We start from the raw sequence: 25234 nt of genomic DNA on the forward strand, positions 1-25234 counted from the left end.
TAGAGGGAGCACTCCAGCTGCTAGGTAAAAACAGAATGTAGGAGGACACAGACAATTGTTAGGAAGTTCTTAATCTGGGCCAAAGATGATGGTGGCTTTACCTAAGGTGGTAATAACGGAGGTGGTGGGAAGTAATCAGATTTCAGGTCAGTTTTGAATGCAGAGCCAATAGGATTTAGCGCTTATTATTGTGAAGCTGTGTTTTAAGTTTATTACAAAGTAAATAAGGATCAGGTTAATCTCATGATTAATCATAACACTAACAACACATACACATGCATAAACACGCACACACCAAACAGATAGAGCTAATGACACAAAATACATGAAACCCTTTGTTTGGCCTGATCTGAGGCTTAGACACTATTTTTAGATTCTATGGGTGACTTAGAATTCACCTGACAACCACTGAGTAATTGCTCCAAGTGAGCTCACTAGTCTACAACTGCAGTTTGTCAGCATTCACTTCACAAATGCATTGCCCTGAGTACAAATATTAGTGTGCCCGTGAGGAGTTACTTCTACTCCTCTGCCATCACAAAACCCTGGTTTGGGGTCCACCCAGAAAGGCTAGGCTATCCCAAGCTCCACTTCAGAGATATAATAAAAAAGGAGAGGTTTGGAGTTTGAATCTTATTTATTTGTTTATTTTGTGGTACGCGGGCCTCTCACTGTTGTGGCCTCTCCCACTGCGGAGCACAGGCTCCGGACGCGCAGGCTCCGGACGCGCAGGCTCAGTGGCCATGGCTCACGGGCCCAGCCGCTCCGCGGCATGTGGGATCTTCCCGGACCGGGGCACGAACCCGTGTCCCCCGCATCGGCAGGCGGACTCTCAACCACTGCGCCACCAGGGAAGCCCCTGGAGTTTGAATCTTGACTTTGCCACTTAACTGACTAACCTTAAATGACTTACTTAACCTCTCTCTGAAACTTAGTTTACTCATGTATGAAATGTAGATAGTCAACAAACTTGGAGAGATGTTTGAAATTCTTCCTCATCCTGCTTCCTGTGCTTCTGGACCTCATTCAGAGTCTTGTCTGGAAAAGTATAGCATCAAGGTAAAACTGGTGAAACCACCAACAGGAACATCCATGGCATATTCAACATTCACAGCCATGTCCAATGTCAGAATTTGTCTCTGCTCCAAAGACCTTTAGCTTGGAACAATTCCCGTCTAGAGTGACATCCCTAGGACTGCTTGCTGTCTCTGTAACAGAATCCAAAGACAGCTTCCAGTCTCAAGTTTCCATGAAAATCCTTGGCACTCTTGAGGGTAATAATACTGTCAGCACAGCAATCCACAAATAGAGATGATAATAATGTCTCAGAAAGGAGGCATCGAACTGAGACTTTTTCAAGATTTGGCAAGTCAGTCTCTTTATGCTGCCCTTTTGGTCACTGAAGAGCTAAGGCCACTTTAGTTTCATTAATTTTAGAGCAGTGTTTTAGGATAAAGGCTAAAATTGCTCCAGTGGGAGAGAGGGAAAGAAAGAGCAGACAAGAGCCAAGGGTTGAGAGTTGAGCAATGTGTCAATACAAACAATGGAAATCATCAGCAGACACTGAGGGCAAATTACTTTTATATATAGAAATTACGCCACAATAAAAGAGACTGATAGATGCTTACACAGCTGTGGTTATTAGGGCGACATAATAGCGTTTGTTCAAAGCAAATATTGAAGTAGCAGCAGGCTCAATATGACAGGCTTTCAGACCTTACCAACAATGGAGAAGAGACAAATACCAAATAAGGCAATAAAATCATCAGGGAAAAAAGAATAAAGACTGAGCCCTGGATTAATGTGATGAAGTGGGAGTGATGTGAGGAGGGTTTTAACAAGGCTACTTTTCTGGTGTGTGAGGTTAATTCTAGATATCTAACAGGTTAACACAATTTTCAATTTTACAACCTGTGCGTAATTAGAGTGGTGTTTGTGAGTTACTCGTTTTGTTTGTAATTGAAATTTGCAGTTTGGACTGTGCAATGATTGATATCAGAAGGGCGATGGAACATGCAAAGAGTTGGCATTTTGTCCTCCAGAAGGAAACGTCCCGTAGATAAAATAACCTAAAAACTTCTTTCCCAGCAGCGCATTAGAATGTGTAATTTGGATAAAATGTGTTCTTGGAAATTGTGGTAAAGAATGAACTAAAATAAGTGTGTATCTTTTCTGTTGACGTTATCTTTTAACACGGTGCCTCAATTGAAACTAGGCTCTCTTCTCAAGAAATAATATGTTTTCTTCCCTTTCCTGGACACATTTTACCTGAACAATAGCATTTGGTTTTGATAAATATACCCTTTGATGTCCTAAGAGAGATGATCACTACCTTTATTTACTTCTTGTCTCAACCTGAAATGTGGCTCTGGAAATACTACTTGTTAAAGATGCCAAGGAGAGGAACAACTTTACCTATTATATGAAATTGAATATTATATGTGATTTTTAGTCATTTTTATAAATTTATAGCAAAAAGCAGACTCTATAGCCACTGTTAAAAAGTTATTAGCATTATCAGCCAACCAACTCTAATTCAAGGAATACTGTAACTCATTGACCATAATCTGCTGATTATCTCTTCTGTAAACTGTATTTCAGGCCCTTTAACTACTTAAAATTTTCTTCTTTCTTCTGAGCCTGAGAGCCCACTTCTTATGGAGGAGCTAACTGTGAGTTTGTAAAGCTTAAAAACTTCACAGTTTCATTTGCTTCTTTTTGTTCAACTGAAAGAGGCCTTGAGAAAGTTTGACTGACATTTATATTATATTTGGAGATTAAAATAATGTAGGGTTTTGAAAGGTTTAAAATTTATCCACCATATTGGACCTCACATGATTATGGCTTCCTTCGTATCATTTTAGTCAGGTATTGAAATCCATTTGATGTGAATGTAATAGTCATTTTAATGGATATTGTTAATGGATATTGTTCCTTGTTTTCAGTGTAATAGATAAAGGGGATTTTAATTAAATTCATTGTGTGAGTACTTATTGGGGGTAAAAAGTTTCACAGAATTATTATTTTTTCTGGCATGACATGTAAAGAACATTGTAAAAGACAGGGAAGGGAGCAATATCAGAGTGCAGCTGGCATTAGAATCAGGCCAGTTTCATCTCCCCCACAGATGGTGGGGCAGGCTTCAAATAACACTAAAAAGTGTGCCTTGAGACTATAGTGTCCATAAGGGACCAGCACACTGTAACAACATTGCTTGCTTTCTTCAAAACTGGTGGAACTCTTAAAGGTGAGAGTTTGGGTTTCCCCAAAAGCCTCAATAGAGAGCCCAATCCTAGGTCCCATAGCAGTCCGCTAGAAATATGGTAAGAAATGGCAAGCACTTTTGTCCCAGTAGTTCCAATTCCTGTGACAGCTCAGAAAATCATAAGAACCGCTTCTCCCTGGGGGTTTTAGGACACTCCGGGTTACAAACCCTGACCAAGGGGCTCCAAAAGTCATTGGTCTGGTCACAAAGGAACTATGACATCAGAGAGGGTAGCATTCAGGGAATGAAAAGTCCAACAAGAACCACTGAGATGGTGAGTTTATTTTGGGAGAAAGGAAAAGCCTGAATTACTTATTCTGTAGAATTTTTACAACATGGTATTGATTGACCAGGTCTCTCTGGGTCACTAAGCCCAGAAACTCTGCCCTTAGCCTGCTACTCACAAAAATTTGTCATAAATTCCTTAGTGTTGTTAGACTGCTTTCATACAGCACAATGATTAAGTGTAAAAATATAGTGGAAGCTTCCACTGGGGAAAAAAATAGTTATATGCAGTTCCAACCATTTCCAAACAATCTCTGCAATGAATAAACCCGCTATACTCCTATCTTATCTTTGAAACTTTGAGTTAGGATGCTAAAATTAACTTACACAATAGGTATATTTATACACTTACACACACATAATACGAATATGTTAATAGTTTTCTCTGGGCAGAGGAATTATGTGTGACTTTCTTTTCCTTTCATGTGACAGTATTACAATGGTAATGAATATATATTACTTTTAAAATCTGCACAAATGCCTTGAAAAATTGAAAAAGTAAGTAACATATAAAAAGGTATCTTTCTTTCTCTCTCTCCAAACAAACCCAGTTCCTTCCACACTCAGTGTTTATCCTAACAATCTCTCCAAGATTTAGAAATAGTTGGCATGGAGAGGAATGTATAAAATCTAACTACATCACACTTCTTAATTTTCCCAAATTAAGTGGAAGGAGTAGTTTTAATACACATTCTTTGGGGAGAAAAGGGGACACCCACTTCTTTTAAATTGGAGTATAATTGCTTTGCAGTGTTGTGTTAGTTTCTGCTGTACAGAGAAGTGAATCAGTTATAGGTATACCTATATCCCCTCCCTCTTGGACTTCTCTCCCCCCCCAATCCCACCCATCTAGGTCATCACAGAGCACCGAGCTGAGCTCCCCATGTTATACAGTAGGTTCCCACTAGCTATCTATTTTACACATGGTAATGTATTTATGTCAAACCTAATTTCCCAATTCATCTTACCCTCCCCTTCTCAAGCTGTGTCCATACGTCTGTTCTCTACGTCTGCATTTCTATTCCTGCCCTGCAAATATGTTCATCTGTACCATTTTTCTAGATTCCACGTATATGCATTAATAGACAATATTTGTTTTTCTCTTTCTGACTTACTTCACTCGTATGACAGACTCTAGGTCCATCCTCGTCTCTACAAGTTACCCAATTTCGTTCCTTTTTATGGCTGAGTAATATTCCATTGTATATATGCACCACATCTTCTTTATCCATTCATCTGTATACCCACTTTTAACATGAACTCCCTGATACCACTCTCTCTTTCATGATTAAAATTCTCAGGGGTACTTCTTGCCTCAACCTCCTTGCCAAACACTTCTCAGTATTTACCATGTGCTTCTACCTCCCACCCACCAATTCCTTAAAACTCATCTCCCAAAAGTCACCAATGACCTCCTATTAACCCAATTAAAATATGCTTCTCACTCTTCCTCTTTGACCCTTCTGCTATATTTGACAATTTTGACTTGCTCCTCCTTCTTCAGAAATCAAAGGCAAACTGAATTTATTACTCTTGCCCTTCTCTAATTCCAATGTCTATTCTTATCTTCTCTAATTTCAATGGCTATTCTTCTCTAATTTCAATGGCTATTCTTTCTTTGTTTTCATCACCCATTTTAAGTTTTATCTTGGCTCTGTTTTCTCCTCCCACTTCCCATGTGAAAGCCATTTCCAAGTCTGTTTTCAATCTTCATGCCACTTTATTTCAGCAAACATTGCTTTAAAACATGCTACAGATTTGACATTGTGCTAGGCACTGGGCATGGACTGAAAACAGAGTGATATACAAAGGAGAAAGTGGCAGATTTGCTTGAAGAGGGTATGGAATAACCTCCCTTGGGAAGAGGTAGGTCTCATAGGTTATAATAAAGATGCTAAACTTCTTAGACTTCATCTCATGAACAAAGGGAAACTGAGGAATTTTAAGCCAGGAAGTAATACATATTTGCATTTTAGAAAAATTGTTAAAAGGAGTGAAAGAAATGAAAGAAGATACTCAACTAGAGATGAGGAGACTTACTGGGACATGATTCTTGTTGGCTAGGTGAGAACTGATGAACTAATGCAGTGTCAATGAGGATGGAGAAGAGTGAAGGAAGTTAAGAAGAGTCGGGATTAAAGAGAGAAAATCTATAGGATTTGATGTTGATTCCATATAGGAGGGACAGAAAGTGAGAAAGAATGGAATCCCAGGATTCTGATTTGGGTTTCTGAATGGATGATGCTGATGCTATATCTTACAGATAGGCAATATAGGAAGAGGTTGGTAGGGGAGACAGGGTGTTGAATTTTAGACACATTGAGATTGAGATATCTCAGGGAAATCCAGGGAGTGTTGGCTAGATGGATCTGGAGCTAATGCTCTGAAATGGAATATAGATTTGACACTCATAAGTATAAAAGAGATAGTCCAATCCTATGATTATAACAGGAAAATAGATGAGACACTCAGGGAGAAAGAACAGAATAAGGAGAAAATAACACTAAGTCAGAGTCCACGAAGTAATGGCACCCAAGTGTAAGAAGAAAAAATTAGCAAAGGAAAAAGAAATGATTTCTAATTCTATAAACCCACCTGCATTTGTGGTGATATTCTGTTTTCCTTCTTTCTACTACTGAGGTGTCCCACTAAAAATTTCTACCCTCCCAAGCAAGCTTGCAAATAACTCCAAAATCTGTGTCACTGACTCAACTTCTTCTAAACTCCTTAACAAGACTCTCCAAATCTGATTCAAGTCTATTTTACCCAGACTTTTCTACCATAACTCTCTTACATAGCCCCTGAGTTTTATCCAGTCAAGACAATCCCTTTTCTTCAAACTTTGCATTCACTGTTCTGCCTCTCTGCCTTTATTGCTCCTTCTTCCTGGAATTCCCACATCCCCCATACCTAGCATCTCCACCAGCCATTGTTCATCATCCTTACCCATGACTTATGAGAAGCTAAAAAGAGCCCAAACTGGAGTCACTACCATCAAAGGGAAAAGGACAAAAAAATACTAATATTTATTTGGGATCGACTAATGTGTTAAAACTATGCTAGACAGGGAGTATGTGAGTGCTTGTGAATAAATATCATTTAATCTTCACAGCAACCTTAGAAAGTCCCTTTTGTAGATGAAGACACTGAGGCTCATTCATCACTTACTGAATGTTTATCAAATGTCTATTATTGCCAGGCACTGTGCTAGATGCTAGATAAACAATAGGGAACCAAACAGAGTCTCTAGTTGCTCCTACAAAGAGCTAACAATAGTGGGAGAGACAAATATTAAAATATATTTGTGTAAATAAATGTTTAATGGCAAATTGGAGTAAGGGCCATAAAGTGAAAGGATGGGAAACTAATTCAGAGAAGGGGGTCTCTTTGCTAAGGTAGGCTCATTTAAGCTAAGACCTACAGGGAGTAGCCAGATGAAAGGAGTGGAAATGTTTCAAGCAAAGGGAAGAGCCTGTTTGAAGTGTAAGGAAATTATGAAAGGCCAATGAGGCCACAGAGATGTGAGTAAACTGGAAAGAAGTGCTCTGTGAGACTTACAAAGTAGGCAAGAACAAGATTTTGCATGTCCTTGTAGACCATGTTTAAAAATTTAGATTTTTCTCACCAAGGAATTAGAAGAGATTGAAGGATTTTAAGCAGCAGAGTTACACAAGACCAATGTTTACAACAAATCAGAAAAACTAAATAAAGTCATGACAATAATAAATGGTAGAGCAGAAGATTAAACACTGGGTCTGATGCCTAACATTTGCAGAAAGTTTGTAATCTCAGTCCAAGCCTATTAGCATAATCTGAAAGGCATGGTCACCCCTGGCCTGGCTTGGGTGGTCTAATTCAGATACTGATGCCTTTTTTTTGGCCACACCACATGGCATGTGGGATCATAGTCCCTGACCAGGGATCGAACCCACACCCCACACCCCCTGCATTGGAAGCATGGCGTCTTAACCACTGGACTGCCAGGGAAGTCCTCTGATGCCTTTTTTTTTTTTTTAATTTGAAGACTCAGCTGACAATCTCCTGAGTAACATAAACTTTCTCTTTTCCATATGGAACCATAGGGCTGTCTTTCAAGTGATGCATGCTTTTTATATCCACCTGTAGCAAAGGTAACCTGGTCTGCCTTTTAACTCAGCATCATCCCCTAGAATGACAACTGTGGTTCAGTAAGGTGTTTGGGGTGGTGCTGCTGCTGTGAAAATCAGGCACATCAGTATGAAGGCTTCCTAGAAAGACATCTAACTAACCAAAGGCAGCATCGGGTGGTAGAACCTGATTGCCTAGTTTCCAAATCTGGCTTCACCATGTTAACTGTATGACCCTGGGCTAGGGACTCTGAGCCTATTTTCTCATCTATAAAATGGGGATGTGATAATAATAATAACAATAACTAATTCATAGAGTTGTGAGGATTAAATGAACTAATATATATAAAGCACTTGCAACATTACCTAGCACTAAATGTTATATAAGTGATGTCTATTATTATGCATAATAACAATTATAAAGGCATTTGAAATTTAGGGTGTTTCTAAGAAAAAAATTGCATTTATCCATTTGTAACCATTTTTTATAAACAGACTGGCCTTTTAAGGTGAAGAACCCAAAGAAAAGAGACGTTATTTCACATCCCTACGGTAACATGTGAAGTTTGTGCTTGTCAGATGCTTCATGACCACTTTTGTGCTTCTGTCCCAACATGAGAAGTAGGAAAGCTCAGACAAGTAGACTGTGTTCCCATCTGGAGTCTAGTAGAAGGTACACCCTCAAAGCACCACCTCTGAAAAACACTGGCAGACTGGCAGGATCTGAAATCCACTCAACAACCTTTTAAGACTTTCTGGTGCTTATCAAATCAACAACCATTAATAAGGTACAGAAACAAGCCTAGAGACCATGTCAGATTGAACACTTCACCAGGGTGACAACTCCTAAGAGATTCTAAACTAGTTTCTAGACAAGTTACCTGAAATACAATTAGCCTCCCTACCTGATCCCTGCAATAGAGAATGCAGAGCATTCTCTAAGTAGGGAGAGGGCTTCCCTAATCCTATTACTACATTGAAGAAATGCAAGGCTCTAAAACCGCTGGTTACTTAAATGGAATGAGTCCTCAGGTTTATTGCTGCCATGTTTTGCCAAATGTTGAGATCTAGCTCAGGTGTCCAAATTGACCTCTTCCTAGAGGAAAGAAAGAGGGACCTTGAAAATGTTTCCAAAACTAGGAAGAAAAAAGTGTAGAAGAGGGAAAAGTTGGATAAAATCAGGGTAAACTTAATTGTGGGGGAGAGGCACTGGCAAGGAATGAAGGGCAAAATATAATGAGTAACTGAGCACAAACAGTTTTCACATATTATAGTTGAAAATTGATTTAAAGAGCATCAAGAAGAAAAGATGCTAGGGAAGAAGACAGGTAATTTCCCTTCCAACCTGACTCCACTGTCTACCTGAGGACGAAACTAAAATCTTCTATGATTCGTCTACCAGATAATCATCATTAACTTTTTGGCATGTATGCTATTATATTCTTCATAGATATATTTATATAAACTTAAGTTAAATTGGAATTATACTTTACACATTGTTTTGTAAACTAACCTTTCATTTAATAAACACTTACCTAAATTATTACTCTTCTAAATTATGATCTTTAATGGCTGCTTAGAATCTTCTCTTATGGCTAAATTCTAAATTATTCAATCAATAATCCATTGTAGGCCATTTCAATTGTTTGCAATTATAGTAATGTTGCAATAATCATCCTTATATCAGATTATTTCTTTAGACTAAGTGGAAAGAGAATTATTAGGTTGAAGGCTATAAACATTTTTAAGGCACGTGTGATATTTATTGTTAACTTGTACCCATTAAGGTTGTACTATTTGCCTTTCCACCAGCAGTATATGTCTAAATTGATTAAAAAACAAAATATAAGCAAAGCTAAATAACAGTTTCTACTTCCAAATAAGAGGAGGACAGGAACTATAAAGTTATAATAATTAAAAGAAGCAAGCATAGCTTTACTTAAATTAGTGAGCAAATAAAACTGATATATTTATCACAGATTCATTCTAATGTTCTTCTAAACCATTTAAAAAAAAAAATCTCATTTACCTCTTTAAAAACACAGTAGAGGATAACTCAGACAGGCTTTGGAGTAAGAGAGAAGTGGGCTCAAGTCCTAGTTCTCCAGTTGAAAACCCTGGTGAATTATTGAACTCTGTGAGGTTAAATTTATTCACATATAAAATGAGGATAAGCATGCCTCTCAGGATTGTTGGAAAGACCACACAAGATGACGAATGAAAGTTGCTTAGGATGGTGCTTGATTCTTAGGAGGTCTTCTCTCCTAGAGAATCTTCCATCAACTTTATTATTTTTTTTCATTAATTTTTATTGGAGTATGGTTGCTTTACAATGTTGTGTTAGCCTCCACTGCACAACAAAATGAATCAGCCATACACATAGAGATATCCCCTCCCTTTTGGACTTCCCTCCCATTTAGGTTACCACAGTGCATTAGGTAGAGTTTCCTGTGCTATACAGTATGGTCCCATCAGTTATCTATTTTATACATAGCACCAATAATGTTCCATCAACTTTAAACATGTTCTGTTCAAGGTATTTTTTTAACATAATGGGAATATGCTCGTATGTTGCTGAAATGAATCTAAAAACTGTTGTGCCCATTCTTCTTTTGTTAATTTTTTTTCATCAGGAAATATTAAGAAATAAGCCATAAATCCTGACATAAATATTTTAGAGAAAGCTTTATTTGTTCAATGTTTTAAAAGTTAAAATTACCAAACTGAGAAAAGCAGGATCTGCCTTTCAAATACCAACTATGTTGGTTAAACCCTTGTTCCTCCTTCTCCATGGTTATGCAGGCCTTTTCCTTAAGGCGTCCACCCATTAAAAGAGCCATTTTTAGTCTCTTTGTCCTCATTGTTTTCTTATATTTTTCAGATCTTCTCTCATGATTAATCTTTCCCATAAACTCCATGCATCCTGATTGCTTCTTTTTTGCTCCATTTTGTGATTTAAATTCTATCAGGCAGTAGGGTTGGGAGGCCAAAAAGCTTATAATGTGAGACATTGAAGGATAAAGTGGTAGAGACTTGTCTAATACACTGATGAATAGCTAACGTAATTGACTCAAACATATGAACAAAAGAAAGTCATAAGAACTAAAAATGCGTGGGCATTGAACTATGTCATAAACAGGGGAGATTAGCCCAATGAGTCACAGAACCATGCTGTCTGAATATTAGAATATGGATTGAGAGGAAAATAGATGAATTTTTACCTTTTGCTCCAGAACCTTCAATTTTTTTCATTGTGATAAATTAAGCTTTCACATTTTTAAAATCCTAAGTGTGAGTGTATGTGTTGACTAATGCCATCTTGTCTGCATTTACTGTTCACTGCAGTTACCCTTGGGAATCAGCATCCCATTCAAGAAAGCTACAAATTGATCTGATGTTCAAATTGGCCTCTGTAATGGCACAAGATGAGTGCATTTCAAGGGAGGATACTGCTGAGCTCTTTGTTCTTTAGTTTTATATAAAATTAAGGAATTTTTAAAAAGAAATTATGATGTGTTGCCATGTACTAAATGTTTGTGCCCCCCTCTAAAACATTTGTATGTTGAAGTCTAACCCCCAATGTGATGTTTTGGGCAGTGGGGACTTCGGGAGATAATTAGGTCATGGGGGTGGAGTCATGATGGGACTGATGCCCTTACAAGTACATGAAGAGCACAAAGCAAGAAGACAGCCATCTATGAAAGAGGAAGCAGGCTCTCACCAGACACTGAATCCCTTGGCTTCTTCATCTTGGACTTCCCAGTCTGTAGAACTGTGAGAAATAAACATTTGTTGTTTAAGCCACCCAGTCTATGATATTTTTGTTGTAGCAGCCTAAACTGATTAAGAAAGTTGTCAATGTTGATGAAGTTTGCCACAGTACATCAATAAAGAAAAGAAAAAAAATAATAGGATAAGGGATTTATCTGATGTGATTATTAGGGATAAAGGCAGGTAACAACATTTTCCCAATGAAGTCTATTTCAGTTTGTCATATAAATCAGATCATACACTTTCCAAACCTCTCAAAGGTTTTGAAGGCCAAGGAGGCAGTCACACAAAACCCTGGACCCAGTACTGGGTCTCTATGTTACCAACACATCCAGATACTCTGCAAAAACCCTACTGGTCCCACACTTAAATGGCTAATTTTTTTTTCAACTCTCAGCAATAATTTAATGCCAGGATTTATTCAAGATATAATTTATATAAATGGTTAAAGTCAAGATAATATTCGCTTAGATATTCACTCATGCTAAATGTTTAATCTTGAAGAGAAAACACAAATCTCATATCTGTGCATGGAAGATACCACTGAAGGCCTAAGAGCCATTACTCTCTTGTTTGCTAAGAGAATCCTGATTTTATTCTTGTGTAGGAGAAGAAATGTGTTCAGAGAAGGTAAGAACTTCCTTAGATCATTATTGTTCTAAATCAGTCATGGTAATTCCATTCCTTTTTGCCACTCATTTTGTAGGAGTGGACATCTAAGCTAGTTCTAGCCAATGTGATGTAAGAATTCAGCTCTGAAGGAAGCTTCTGAAACATATTTTCAGACCTGATAAAAAGTGATGCCAAAAGAGAAACTCTTATCATGTATTTAGATGCTGCTACATGAGGCCATGTTACCTTGAGCTGCAAAAGCTAACATATGAACACAACAGGAAAGACCTAAGGACAAAAGCCATCACACTAAGGGTGGAAAGATGGAAAGGTAAAACACTTCAGTGAAGACATCCTTATAATACTGAAAGAATCCTGAAATTCACCACATTAAGACTTCTTGTTTACTGATATAACACATGCTTTTTGTAATTTAAGCTACTTATAAAAAAAAAATTTATTTATTTATTTTTGGCTGTGTCGGGTCTTTGTTGGGGCATGTGGGATCTTCACTGAGGCATGCGGTATCTTTCGTTGTGGCACATGGGCTTCTCTCTAGTTGTGGTGTGGGGGTTTTCTCTTCTCTAGTTGTGGTGCATGGGTTCCAGAGCATGTGGGCTCTGTAGTTTGGAGCACTCAGGCTCTCTAGTTGAGGCACGTGAGCTCAGAAGTTATGCCACGTGGGCTTAGTTGCCCCACGGCATGTGGGATCTTAGTTCCCTGACCAGGATTGAACCCGTGTCTCCTGCACTGGAAGGTGGATTCTTTACCACTGGACCACGAGGGAAGTCCCTAAGCTACTTTTAATTAAATATGCTGTTACTTGCAGCTGAATTTATCATAAGTGTTATAACTAGTTAGGTATAAGACATCACTTCCAGGAAGGGTCATAAACCCCACATCTACTTTGCCTTTAGCTTACTCTTTTTCTATATTACTGTATCTTTCCATCTGGAAATACTTTCCTCTCTTTCTCCCCTGAACTACTGGCTCAATATCTCCTTCTCTGTAATGCTGTCCTACATTCCCCTGCAAGAATGGAATTACTCCATTATCAGTGTTTCTATATAATTTAGTCATTATCAGCATTATTGCTATTATCATACAATTATAAACATTGTATCATGCAATTATAAACATTATATGTGTACTCTGTGCCAGACATGCTAAATGCTTTATATGTTTTACATGTATTATATCTTGTGGTAGATTATATTATTTGTTCCTAAGTATTTATTGGCTTCTCACTCGTCCCATGCTCCTAGATGGCAGAGTATTCTGCCCTATCTATTTGGGGCTTGGCCATGTACCTTGATTTGGCCAATGAAATCTGGGTAAACCAGATGTACCATATGTCTGAGCAGAAGCTTTACATGCTTTACATGCCTACATATAGTCTGGCTCTGGCTCTCTTACTCTTGTCTTCACCACAGGAACAGGATGTTCAAACATGCACCCTTAACATGACTTCCAGAATGAGAAGACATGTGGAACTCAACAGAGACCAATCAAGCCCAGCAAAACAACAGATAATCTGCAGCACTCACGTAACAAGAGAAAGAAGCACAAGTTGGTTTTAGCAAGCCACTGAAATATGGGGCAAAAGCTAATACAGTACCATTTAATCTAAAACTCATAACAGTATGAAGTAACTACTATATTATTATTATCATTTAACAGTAGAGGAGACCAACTCTAGTTACAGGACTTAGATTCTTCCCCCCTATAATATAATGCACATCTGTTTCTCTTCCACTGGACAACTCTTTAAGGATAAGAACTATATATTTTTTTAATCTTTCTTTCCCCAATACCTAGCACGTTGTCTACTCAATTAATTATACTGTTGTAAAGAGGAAGTTATGATTCTAATACATCCCCATTATTAGCACATCTTCATGACTCTTACATTTTATATACCTTGATACCAGTTGTTTGCTATTCACTATTTACTCTCCATTGTCCTTTGATTTTTAAATACAAAATGAATCCTTTGCATTTTTATTTAAATAAATGAAATAATCTGTACGGCAGTCCTACATCTTAATCTCTTTAGAGCACATGCCATGAAAACAAAAATCTCAAAAACTTATCTGGATAAAAAGTCACTTATCTATTATATAATAAAATATATTTTTAGAAAATTGCTAGTCTACTTGTTACGTAGGTTTGTGAGAAGAGATATTGAACAAAAGAAGACACTGTGTACATTGTTTTTAAAAAAATTAACAATACTCACCGAGTAACGTTTGGCCAAATTTCTGGGCACCTCGTGGACGAGTCAAGTTGACACATAAAATTATCCATCACACACGATTCCTTCATTTAACAAATATGTGCTCAATGTGTTAAGTGTCTACTCCATGCTTTAAATCTGTCAACAACTCTGTAGTAACTAAAATTTCACCTTTCAACAAAGAATTTTGATCTTAGAAATTATGTTATCCAACTGAGTCATTTATACAGGTAAGAAAATTAAGGCCCAGTGATACCATGTTGCTTGCTCCAAGCAACATAATTTTACTGGTAAAGGTAGAGGTAATACTAGATCCAAGGTCAAAAGCAAATGTTCTTTCATTATACTGCACAATTCTACTTCTCCTCTATATTAGATTGTGAATCCCAATCCCAGAAGGAAAAAAATTAATAGATACAAATACATACATAAGCCTTGTGGAGTGTTTATCTTGTTACAGATACATACATATAAGCATTTATGAATACAGGGAGAGATAAAAGCTTTATGATAGCTTCCAAGCAAGAGTCAAACACATTTTAGATATAAAAAACAAGATCCTCATAGATAAAAATGCATCCTTTCTAGTTTTTTATACATTAGAGAGAAATATAATAAAACACCCAATTTCTACTCCTGAATGAAGCATTTCAGAAGTTTAATTTTTCTTGCTAACATCCAAGTAACTCAATGATGTTCATCTAAAAAGGAGGGCAAAAGGTATTAAATTCATCAGCATATAAATGACTTTTCTAGAATGTAAAGATGGATCACAGTAAAAGACATCCATGGTTTCAAATGTTATTACTTAGCAAAGAAAAATAAAGTCGTTTTTCACACTGTCTTTTACAAACTATTTCACCAAACTGTTCTTGATATTATCATTTTCTGTTTCATGATTTCCCCCAGAGAAACTAACTATAAAATAATGTTTGTAACTCAATATTCTTCAGAATCTTAACACATTTCTTCTCTCATTGTTTCCCTAAACAATCCTGTTAGCAAAAAAAAAAATCATTGGTAATTGACCCACACCAACAGAATACAAGTGCCACCAGCTCAGAGTGAGTTTCAAAATGGCTGTTATCCTGTTTCCATTCTACAGGAAACATGATATAATCATGAAGAAAGATTACACTAGGAACAAATGCCACCAAATGCTTATATACTCTAGTTGCTTTAATTTTAATACCTAGATAGTTCTGGACTATCACTTTATGATCTCTTGTGAACTGTTAATGAAAGTATATGACCAGTCAAAAATTTCTCATAAATTGACCAAAGTTCAATTTTTTTTAATTAATTTATTTTTGGTTGTGTTGGGTCTTCGTTTCTGTGCGAGGGCTTTCTCTAGTTGCAGAGAGCGGGGGCCACTCTTCATCGCAGTGCGCGGGCCTCTCACTATCATGGCCTCTCTTGTTGCAGAGCACAGGCTCCAGACGCGCAGGCTCAGTAGTTGTGGCTCACGGGCCTAGATGCTCCGCGGCATGTGGGATCCTCCCAGACCAGGGCTTGAACCCGTGTCCCCTGCATTGGCAGGCAGATTCTCAACCACTGCGCCACCAGGGAAGCCCCCAAAGTTCAATTATTTATTTATTCATTCATCAATTTACTCAACACATCTATTGTTAGGCTAACAAGGATCAGATGCTAAGCCTGGTACAATCAGATATTTTGGAAGCCAAATTCATAAAACTTATTAGATATGAGTATAGAAAGAGCAATTATATGAATCAGTTATGGCTCTTACCTTTAAGGAGGAGGGCACAGTATGTGGGAGACTTAAGCAAATAGAGTCCAGGTATATCAAAATAATCTACGGAAGCAAGGTGAGAGGACAGCTAGCTAACTGACAAAGATTCAAATGTCTACTCAAAGGAGGTGACATCTTTATCCAGCAATGAAGAGGGATGAGGTTACTACTGAGAGTGTGCAAAGTATTAAAGTGTCTAGAGATATAAAATAACAATATAGTTTTTGTTGAATACTCAATTCTTATGTTCAAAAAGAAAGTAGAGTGTGTGTATTAAAGATGGGGCTGGAAAAGTGGGTTGGGGCTAATCTATATGCTGTGATGATATATTTAAATATATTCCTTCACCAGTGGGGTTAACACTGAAAAATTTTACACTGTAATGTGACAAGATCAATAATGAGCTCTCAAAAACAGTAGAAGGAGGAATTAAAGGGAGACCTGAGTCAATGATAATAGGTGAATATTATAATAACTCAGGAAAGAAATGATGAGCATCTGAAGTAAACAATGGAGATGAAAAAGTGGGATTCAGAGGTACAATTGATCCTAAGTACTCACAAGGTCTGCATCTGCAAATACTCCTACTCACTAAAATTTTTTGTAACCCCTAAATCAATACTCATGTCCTTTTTTCATTCACAGACATGCAGAGAGATGTGAAAATTTGAGTGGCCCACTGTGCATATTCCCAGCTGAGGTCCAACAAGGTGATGCTCTGCTTTCCTGTTTCAGTTTTTATACTGAAAACAAGTGTCATTTTTATGGTCCATTTAGTGCCACATTTTTCACATCTTTTTTCTTTTTTTCTTTTTTTTGGTGATTTCACCGTTTAAATGGCCCCCAAGCATAGTGCTATTTAGTGTTCCTATAAGCAAGAAGGTTGTGAGGTGACTTATGGAGAAAATATGTATGTTAGATAACTTCAATCAGGCATGAATTATAGTGCTATTTGTTGACTGTGAGTTCAATGTCAATGAATCAACAATATATCTTAATAAAGGTGTCTTTAAACAAAAACACATGAAACAAAGTTATGCATTAATCAGTTAACAAAAATATTGTGATCAGAGAGGCTCACAGGTATCTAATCATGTATTTCTTCTATGAGCAATGGTTCAGTATTTGCTAATTCATCGTCAAAGTGACTTTATAGAATGTAACTACAGTGAAGAGTGAAAATAAACTTTATTTTAGAATTTATAGGATTCAGTGGCTGGCTGGATGTGGGGAAGAAAGAAGAAGTCAAGAATAAACATTATTCTTTTTGCCTGAGCATCTGAGAAGATGGTGATGCTATCACCTGAAATAGGGAGACAAGAGATGGTCCAAATTGTAAGAATTGGCATTGACTTAAATTTTGAATAGGTTGAACTCAAATATGTTCAATCTAAGGGACACACAGATAGATTTTTAAAGCTTTTGGGCATAAAGGTACGTGCCTCAAGAGTGAGGTCAGAGCTGATGATATAGACAAGAAAGTCAGCAGTATGGAGAGAAGGGTTGTAGTCAAAAAGTAAATGGGATCACAGAAGGAAAGACACATAGTAAGAAGAGAAGTGGGGTTGAGGAAGACCAATTCTCCCTGTAAGAGTAAGCAGAAAAAGTCAGAAAGAGAGCCTAAGAATAAGCAATAATTTAGGAGGAGAGCCAAGAGAAAGGGAGAAACAGAGGGCAAGGAAAGAGTTTCACAAAAAGGAGTAGGCTATGAGGACCAATCCTCTAGGAGAGTCAAATGGGAAGGAGACTAGGAAGAGACCACTGTATCTTTAGTGACATTAGTGAGAGGAACTTCAGGGAAATGGTAGGGGAGAAGCCAGACTACAATGGGAGAAGGAGGAGGTAAGGAGGCTGGCCCACCAGCAAGGAAGAAGAGACAATTTGTGTTTTCAAAGAGTTTGGCAGTAAAGGAAATAAGAAAGACTAGGTAACTTCCTGTAAATAAAGAAGAGAGGGGCTTCCCTAGTGGCGCAGTGGTTGAGAGTCCTTCTGCCGATGCAGGGGACGCGGGTTCGTGCCCCGGACTGGGAAGATCCCACATGCTGCGGGGTGGCTGGGCCCATGAGCCATGGCCGTTGAGCCTGCACGTCCAGAGCCTGTGCTCCGCAACGGGAGAGGCCACAACAGTGAGAGGCCCGCGTACTGCAAAAAAAAAAAAAAAAAAAGAGAAGTTCATGAGGTTCACCTTCTCTGATCATCTGGAAGTTTTATGTAAAATAAATGTATTCCTTTAGCAATTATGTCTAGAAAACTGGATTTAAATTAAAATTTCAATTCTAATTTTTTACTTGCTACAATTTACCTGAAGCTAAAATTGCTGTTCATCACTCATTCATTCAAGAAAATTTTACTGGGACCTACCATGTGTCTGGCACTATTCTAGACACTGGGGATGTAGCAGTGAATGAAATGGACAAAAGTTTCTGTCACCATGGAGATTATATTCTAGCATGCCTTATGTGTCAGGAAGAGAAATGACATTATCCAAGTCTAATACAAGCCAATGGATGATATATGGAAGTCAGAAATTTAACAGAAAATGATATACAAAATAAAGAAAGGGTCTTCTAGAACCATGTTAGGGATGGGAATGAAGTTCCCCCAAATCACAATAAACAATGACAGGAATGACCTTACTATAACAACAAATGAAAATAACAATTGGAGAACACTTCTGGCAGTTTTGTGGGAAATGGGAAATGAAATGGCTGGGACCGTTGGAACTCTACTTGCTCATTTGAAAACTATAATTTTTCAACCAGCACACAAGCCTTTTGAAGTAGCAACTAAGTATTATATTCCTTTGGCAAACCCCCAATAACCCTAGGATAGAGATGAATCCATCTAATTAAATGCCTCAAGGGCATCCTTATATGCCCCTCAAGGAGAGCTAAATAAGAAATCTCATGATGGTTCTTGTTTAAAATCAGAGAGATTCAGCCATCCTAGAGTGTATGGCCCTGGGGCTGAATTCTAGTGTGTATATGAAAATGTGCCTTCAACCTTTAAACTGCTTGCCCCTTGAGTGATAGCTGAGGATAGACACAAGACTGACAGAACTGTTAATGGATTTTGTAACATGATTGAATATCTAGAAACACATTGCAAATAGTATAATGCTGTTTGGCAGTTATAGCAATACATAATGATGGATTTGTAGAACTTATATGCACATGTTATCGACCTATACAAATAATTTGACATGCAAATAATCATTTTTTGTTTGGATGCATGTAATTTTAATCCTGGGAATCCCTAAAGATCAAAGTGCTACTAAAACACTTTACTAGTTAATTCATAATCTACTCATTTTGAACTTGTGATCAGAGAAAGGCTAAAGAAATGAGAAATTTTATATTAATCAAATCACTAAAATACATGGTACTGCATAAGTTCATGTTTGACTAGAAAATATACATTTTACTGAGTACCTTATTTTTATCAATCCTTAAACAATTAATGTATTATGCATTCTTATTCATTCACTTTTTAGGAATTTAGCAAATTCCTAAATGACCTCTGAAATACTGTAGCTACCAATTGTGTAGTACATACTTGGAATATATAAAACTAATTTTTTTATAGAACTCAAACATAATACTTATCTGACTGTCTCTCAATTAATCTGAATAAGTATAATTTAATGTCATTTCTATTTAGCTTCCAGTTAAAAGGACCCAATTTTTCTACATATCCTGTATAGCACTAGATAAATAATTAAATTTTACTAGTCAGTATCAGTAATTTTACCCATTTGAGATTTCAAAGTGTTTTGATTTTCCTTCTCCATAAAAACAGGCCATCCAATTTACTTACATCAGTAAAATGGTTGTCAAAATATTTCAAAAGCATTAAGCTAGATTTTTAACTTCGCAGACAACTGTTAATTTATTCATACCAGGACACTGGAATCTTGATGCTAACAGTTGTCTTTTGAAGTTTGTGCCAGAAAACCAAAGTGGAACCCAGACCAAAAATCCACTGTTTTATTTATGAATATATCATGTGAAATACGAATTTAGATGTAAGGTAAAAAAATAAAGGGAATTAAAAAAAAATCTGAGTATCAACCTAACTAAAAGCAGAGAGACATAGATATGTGTGATAGAGGCAATTGAGAAGTTATTTGGAAGATGCTATGAATTGATATGGCTACACACCTACAAGAATAGGTAAAATGAACAGACAGGAAAATAAAATTGGTAAGACTAGCGAGGACACAGAGCAAGCACAACTCACACTGCTGATGGTGTGTAAACTGATACCACTTTGGAAAACTGCTTGACAGTATCTATCTAGTTGAATATATGTATACCCTATGGCTTAGCAATTCTACTCCCAGGTATGAACTCAAAAGAAATGCATCCATATGTTCACCAAAAAAAAAAAATAAAATGCACAATGCATTACAATATTCATAGAAGCACACTTCACAATTGCTCAAAACAGGATACTCCTCAAATATCCATCAACAGTAGGGTGGATATATAAGTTACAGAATATTCACACAATAAAATAGTACATAGCAATGAGAATGAACAATCTACAACTACAGACAGAAGTAGAAATGACTCTTACAAACAAAATGGGATGTATTATTCAATTTTTATCCAGTTTAAAAAAAACAGGAAAATCTAATCTATAGTTTTAGAAGACATGACAGTGGTTACTTATGGCAAGTGGATAGTGGATAAAAAGTTACATGGGAGGTTTCTGGTATTTCTATTTCTTGATTTAAGTGTTCATTATAAAAGTGAGCTCAGTTTATGAAAATCCACCAAGCTATATAATTATGTTTTGTGCACTTTACTAAAACTTAAACTATTTTTAGAGCACTTTTAGGTTCATAGAAAAATTGAGGGGAACATACAGTGATTTCTCATACACCTGCTAATTCCACATATGCATAGCTTCCCCCATTATCAACATCCTCCATCAGAGTAGTACATTGATTACAACTGATCAACCTACACATCATTTCATCCAAAGTCCATATTTTACATTAGCGTTCACATCCTGTGGATTTTGACAAATGTATAATGTCAAGTATTATGTAATGTATGTCACCATTACAATATCTACAAAATAGTGTCACTGCCCTAAAAATCCTCTGTGCTCCACCTGTTCATCTCTCCCTCCTCTCAACCCTTGATAACCACTGATCTTTTTACTGTCTCCATAATTCTGGCCTTTCTAGAATGTCATATAGTTAAAATCATATAGTATGTAGCCTTTTCAGATTGGTTTCTTTCATTTAGTAATATGCATTTAGATTGTCTTCATGTTTTTTCATGGCTTGGTAGCTTATTTCTTTTTACCACTGAGTAATATTTCATTGTCTGGATGTACCACAGTTTATTTATCCATCCACCTACTGAAGGACATCTCAGTTGCTTCCAAATATTGGCAATTATGAATAAAACTGCTATAAACATCTATGAGCAGGTTTTTGTGTGGCTGTAAGTTTCAACTCCTCTGAGTAAATACCAAGGAGCATGATAGCTGGATCATATGGTAAAAGTATCTTTAGTTCTGTAAGAAGAGGCAAACTGTCTTCCAAAGTGACTGTACCAATTCACATACCCACCAGCAATGGACGAGAGTTCCCATCCAGCTTTTGATGTTGTCTGAATTCTGTATTTTGGACATTCTAACAGGTGTATAGTGATATTTCATTTTTGTTCTAATTTGCATGTCCCTAATGACATATGATGTGGAGCAGATTCTCAAAGGCTATTTTCTATCTGTTTATTTTTTAGTGAGACATCTGTTCAAGTACCCATTTTTTAATCAAGTTATTCATCTTCTATTGTTGAGTTTTAAAGGTTCTTTGTGTAGTCTGGATAACAGTCCTTTATCAGATATGTTTTTGCAAATATTTTCTCCCAGGCTGTGGCTTGTCTTCACAAGCTCTTGAATCTGTGTACTTTCTACTGTTTATATTATATAATTTATTTTGTATTTAGCAGTTTGCCTTTGTATTGAGCCATATATACATAATATAAAATATAAGATTTTAACCATTTTTAGTGTATAGTTCAGCTAGCAGCATTAAGTACAGTCACACTGTTGTGTAACCTTCACGACTCTCTATCTCTAGAAATTTTTCATCATTGCAAACTGAAACTCTACACCCATTAAACAATAACTCCTCATTCCCCTTCCTCCAGCCCCTTGTAACCACTATTCTACTCTCTGTCTCTATGAATTTGACTATTCTAGGTATTCTAGGTATAAGTGGCATCATCCCTTATTTGTCCTTTTGTATCTGACTTACTTCATTAGTATAACATTTTCAAGGTTCATCCATGTTGTAGCAAGTGTCAGAATTTCATCCCTTTATAAGGCTGAATGATATTTCATTATATGTCATCATTTTTAAATGTCACATAAATGCTCATTACATCAAAGCCATCAGGCCAAACATCCTTGGCCAGTTAGCTGATAACTTGTTCATAACAGGATCAAACTGGCCAGAATAAATAAATGATGTGCATGATCACCTCCATAATATTAGTTAAGAGAACTTAGAGTGTTCTTTATGCCCTCAAATGTCTTCCTACCACACATCCTATGTTATTTAAAATTCTATACAGGCTATTTCTAAACTCCAATATTCCTTAAAAAGACTAACTTATTAAGACAAGACCATCTTAAAATGGTTTAAATTCCCTGTGTTATTTCTGACAGGAGACTTTGAGGGGAAGGGAAAGGAAATATTTCTTTTGCTTCTAGTATATTGTGACACTGTGTCATTTAATGCTCATACCAGATCCATAAAATAGGACTGATAATCCTCTTCTTGAATATGAGGAAATAGAGATTCACACAGATTCAGCAACTGGGACCAGATGAACAACTTGCACGTGGGAAACTGGATTTCATTTTCAGGTCTCAAGCTTTCTTACTATACCATGCTGCCTACCAGGAAGTGATGTAATTCATGAAAGAAGGAAAAGAAAGAGAATACCAAAGAATAACTCTATCAACTACATAATTTTGTCCAAAGCTAGCCTAGGTTGTCAGTTCAACTGATGTATTTCACTAGAAGCTGTTCTTAATCAAGAAATGACTGATGTGAAACACATCAGATCTAATTTAAATATTTGGTCCATACTGAACTTTCCCAACTAAAACTAAAGACTTACCAGGAAAAATTAAAATGCTTGATTGCCTTATTTAAGGACGTCCTCTGCCTCTAGCTGTTATGTCCACAGTGGGCTCTATAAATTTTTCTTTTTTCCTAAGGATAGAGAAAAAAATGCCAAGCTTACATTTTGTAAATCATTTCCATGTTTAAAATCCTTGTTCTTAGGAATTTCTTCCTGAGACATTAACAAAATTATTCTTGCTGGTCTTTAAGAACATTTGTCAGAGTATATGGAGACTAACTGGTCACTATCTTTCAAATACTAAAAGAGTTTCAATGAGCTTTCATTCCCCAGGGAATTCTAATGTCTTTCATCCTATTTCCTAAAATAATCAGAATTTTCTTAGATGTTAATAAGAAATGTCAAGACTGAGAAAGCACCAATTCATCTGAGGCTATTTAGTATCAGCTATGATCCATAATTGGCAAGTATGTCTGCTAATATTCAGCATAAATATGAAAGCATTTTTATTAGCTTAGTGCACACTAAACTGAAATAAACTAAACTGATATTTATTAAAACATGGGAAGACAGTGCTATATTTCAGAGATTTTAAAACACATCTTACTCTAGTGCTTTAATTTTATAGACTGAATTATAGAGAGAGATACAGCTAGAGGCAGGAAGAGGTAGACATAAACACAGATATAGAAACAGAGATGGGACTCCCTCTTGTGAGAGAACCAGAATTACGAGTAACTGCTGAACAATCATCGAGAGGAAGACACTGGAACTCACCAATAAAGATACCCCACATCCAAAGACAAAGGAGAAGCTGCAGGGAGATGCTAGGAGAGGCACAATCACAATAAAATCAAATCCCATAACCCCTGGGTGGGCGATTCACAAACTGGAGAACAGTTATACCACAAAAGTCCACCTACTGGAGTGAAGGTTCTGAGCCCATCAGGCTTCCCAACCTGGGGGTCTGGCAATGGGAGGAGGAATTCCTAGAGAATCAGACTTTGAAGACCAGCGGGATTTGATTGCAGGACTTCAACAGGACTGGGGGAAACAGAGACTCCACTCTTAGAGGGCACACACAAAGTAGTGTGCACATCAGAACCCAGGGGGAAGGAGCAGTGACTCCACAGGACACCAAAACAGACCTACCTGCTAGTGTTGGAGGGTCTCCTGCAGAGGCAGGGGGTGGCTGTGGCTCACTGGAGGGACAAGGACACAGGCAGCAGAAGTTCTGGGAAGTACTCCTTGGCATAAGCCTTCCCAGAGGCCACCATTAGCTCCAAGAAAGAGCCTGTAGCCTCCAGTTGTGGGTTGCCTCAGGGCAAACAACCAACAGGGAAGGAACTCAGCCCCACCCATCAGCAGACACGTGGATTAAAGATTTACTGAGCTCTGCCCACCAGAGCAACAGCCAGCTCTACCCACCGCCAGTCCCTCCCATCAGGAAGCTTGCACAAGTGTCTTAGATAGCCTCATCCACCAGAGGGCAGACAGCAGAAGCAAGAAGAACTACAATTCTGCAGCCTGTGGAACAAAAACCACATTCACAGAAAGATAGACAAAATGAAAAGGCAGAGGACTTTTTACCAGATGAAGGAACAAGATAAAACCCCAGAAAAATAACTAAAAGAGGAGGAGATAGGCAACCTTCCAGAAAAAGAATTCAGAATACTGGTAGTGAAGATGATCCAGGACCTCGGGAAAAGAATGGAGGCAAAATCGAGAAGATGCAAGAAATGTTTAACAAAGACCTAGAAGAATTAAAGAACAAAGACCTAGAAGAATTAAAGAACAAAGACCTAGAAGAATTAAAGAACAAAGAAACAGAGATAAACAATACAGTAACTGAAATGAAAAATACACTGGAAGGAATCAATAGCAGAAAAACCGAGGCAGAAGAATGGATAAGTGACCTGGAAGACAGAATGGTGGAATTCACTGCCACGTAACAGAATAAAGAAAAAAGAATGAAAAGAAATGAAGACAGTCTAAGAGACCTCTGGGACAACATTAAACGCAACATTTGCATTATAGGGGTTCCAGAAGGAGAAGAGAGAGAGAAAGGACCCGAGAAAATATTTGAAGAGATTA

The 25234-nt window shown here is 37.2% G+C and overlaps 1 protein-coding gene across 3 annotated transcripts in view; it reads right to left on the reverse strand.

Moving 5' to 3' along the window:
• DIO2 (iodothyronine deiodinase 2) overlaps positions 1-24505 on the reverse strand; it is a 68881-nt gene extending 44376 nt beyond the window's left edge. Inside the window, exons 1-3 of one of the 3 annotated variants that reach the window (XM_081230027.1) lie at positions 24293-24504; positions 23177-23271; positions 11378-11428 (exon numbers count right to left, since the gene is read on the reverse strand). In XM_081230027.1, the coding sequence (XP_081086153.1) occupies positions 11378-11405 (28 nt within the window). In that variant the 5' untranslated portion in view covers positions 11406-11428; positions 23177-23271; positions 24293-24504. Of the gene's footprint in view, positions 1-9685; positions 9735-11377; positions 11429-23176; positions 23272-24292 lie in introns of those variants that run through there. The other 2 variants (XM_081230028.1, XM_081230030.1) reach the window with 2 other exon arrangements.
• Positions 24506-25234: the final 729 nt, after the last annotated feature.

Source organism: Mesoplodon bidens (assembly GCF_964165515.1).
Source record: "Mesoplodon bidens genome assembly, chromosome: 3".
NCBI classification, from domain to species: domain Eukaryota; kingdom Metazoa; phylum Chordata; class Mammalia; order Artiodactyla; family Ziphiidae; genus Mesoplodon; species Mesoplodon bidens.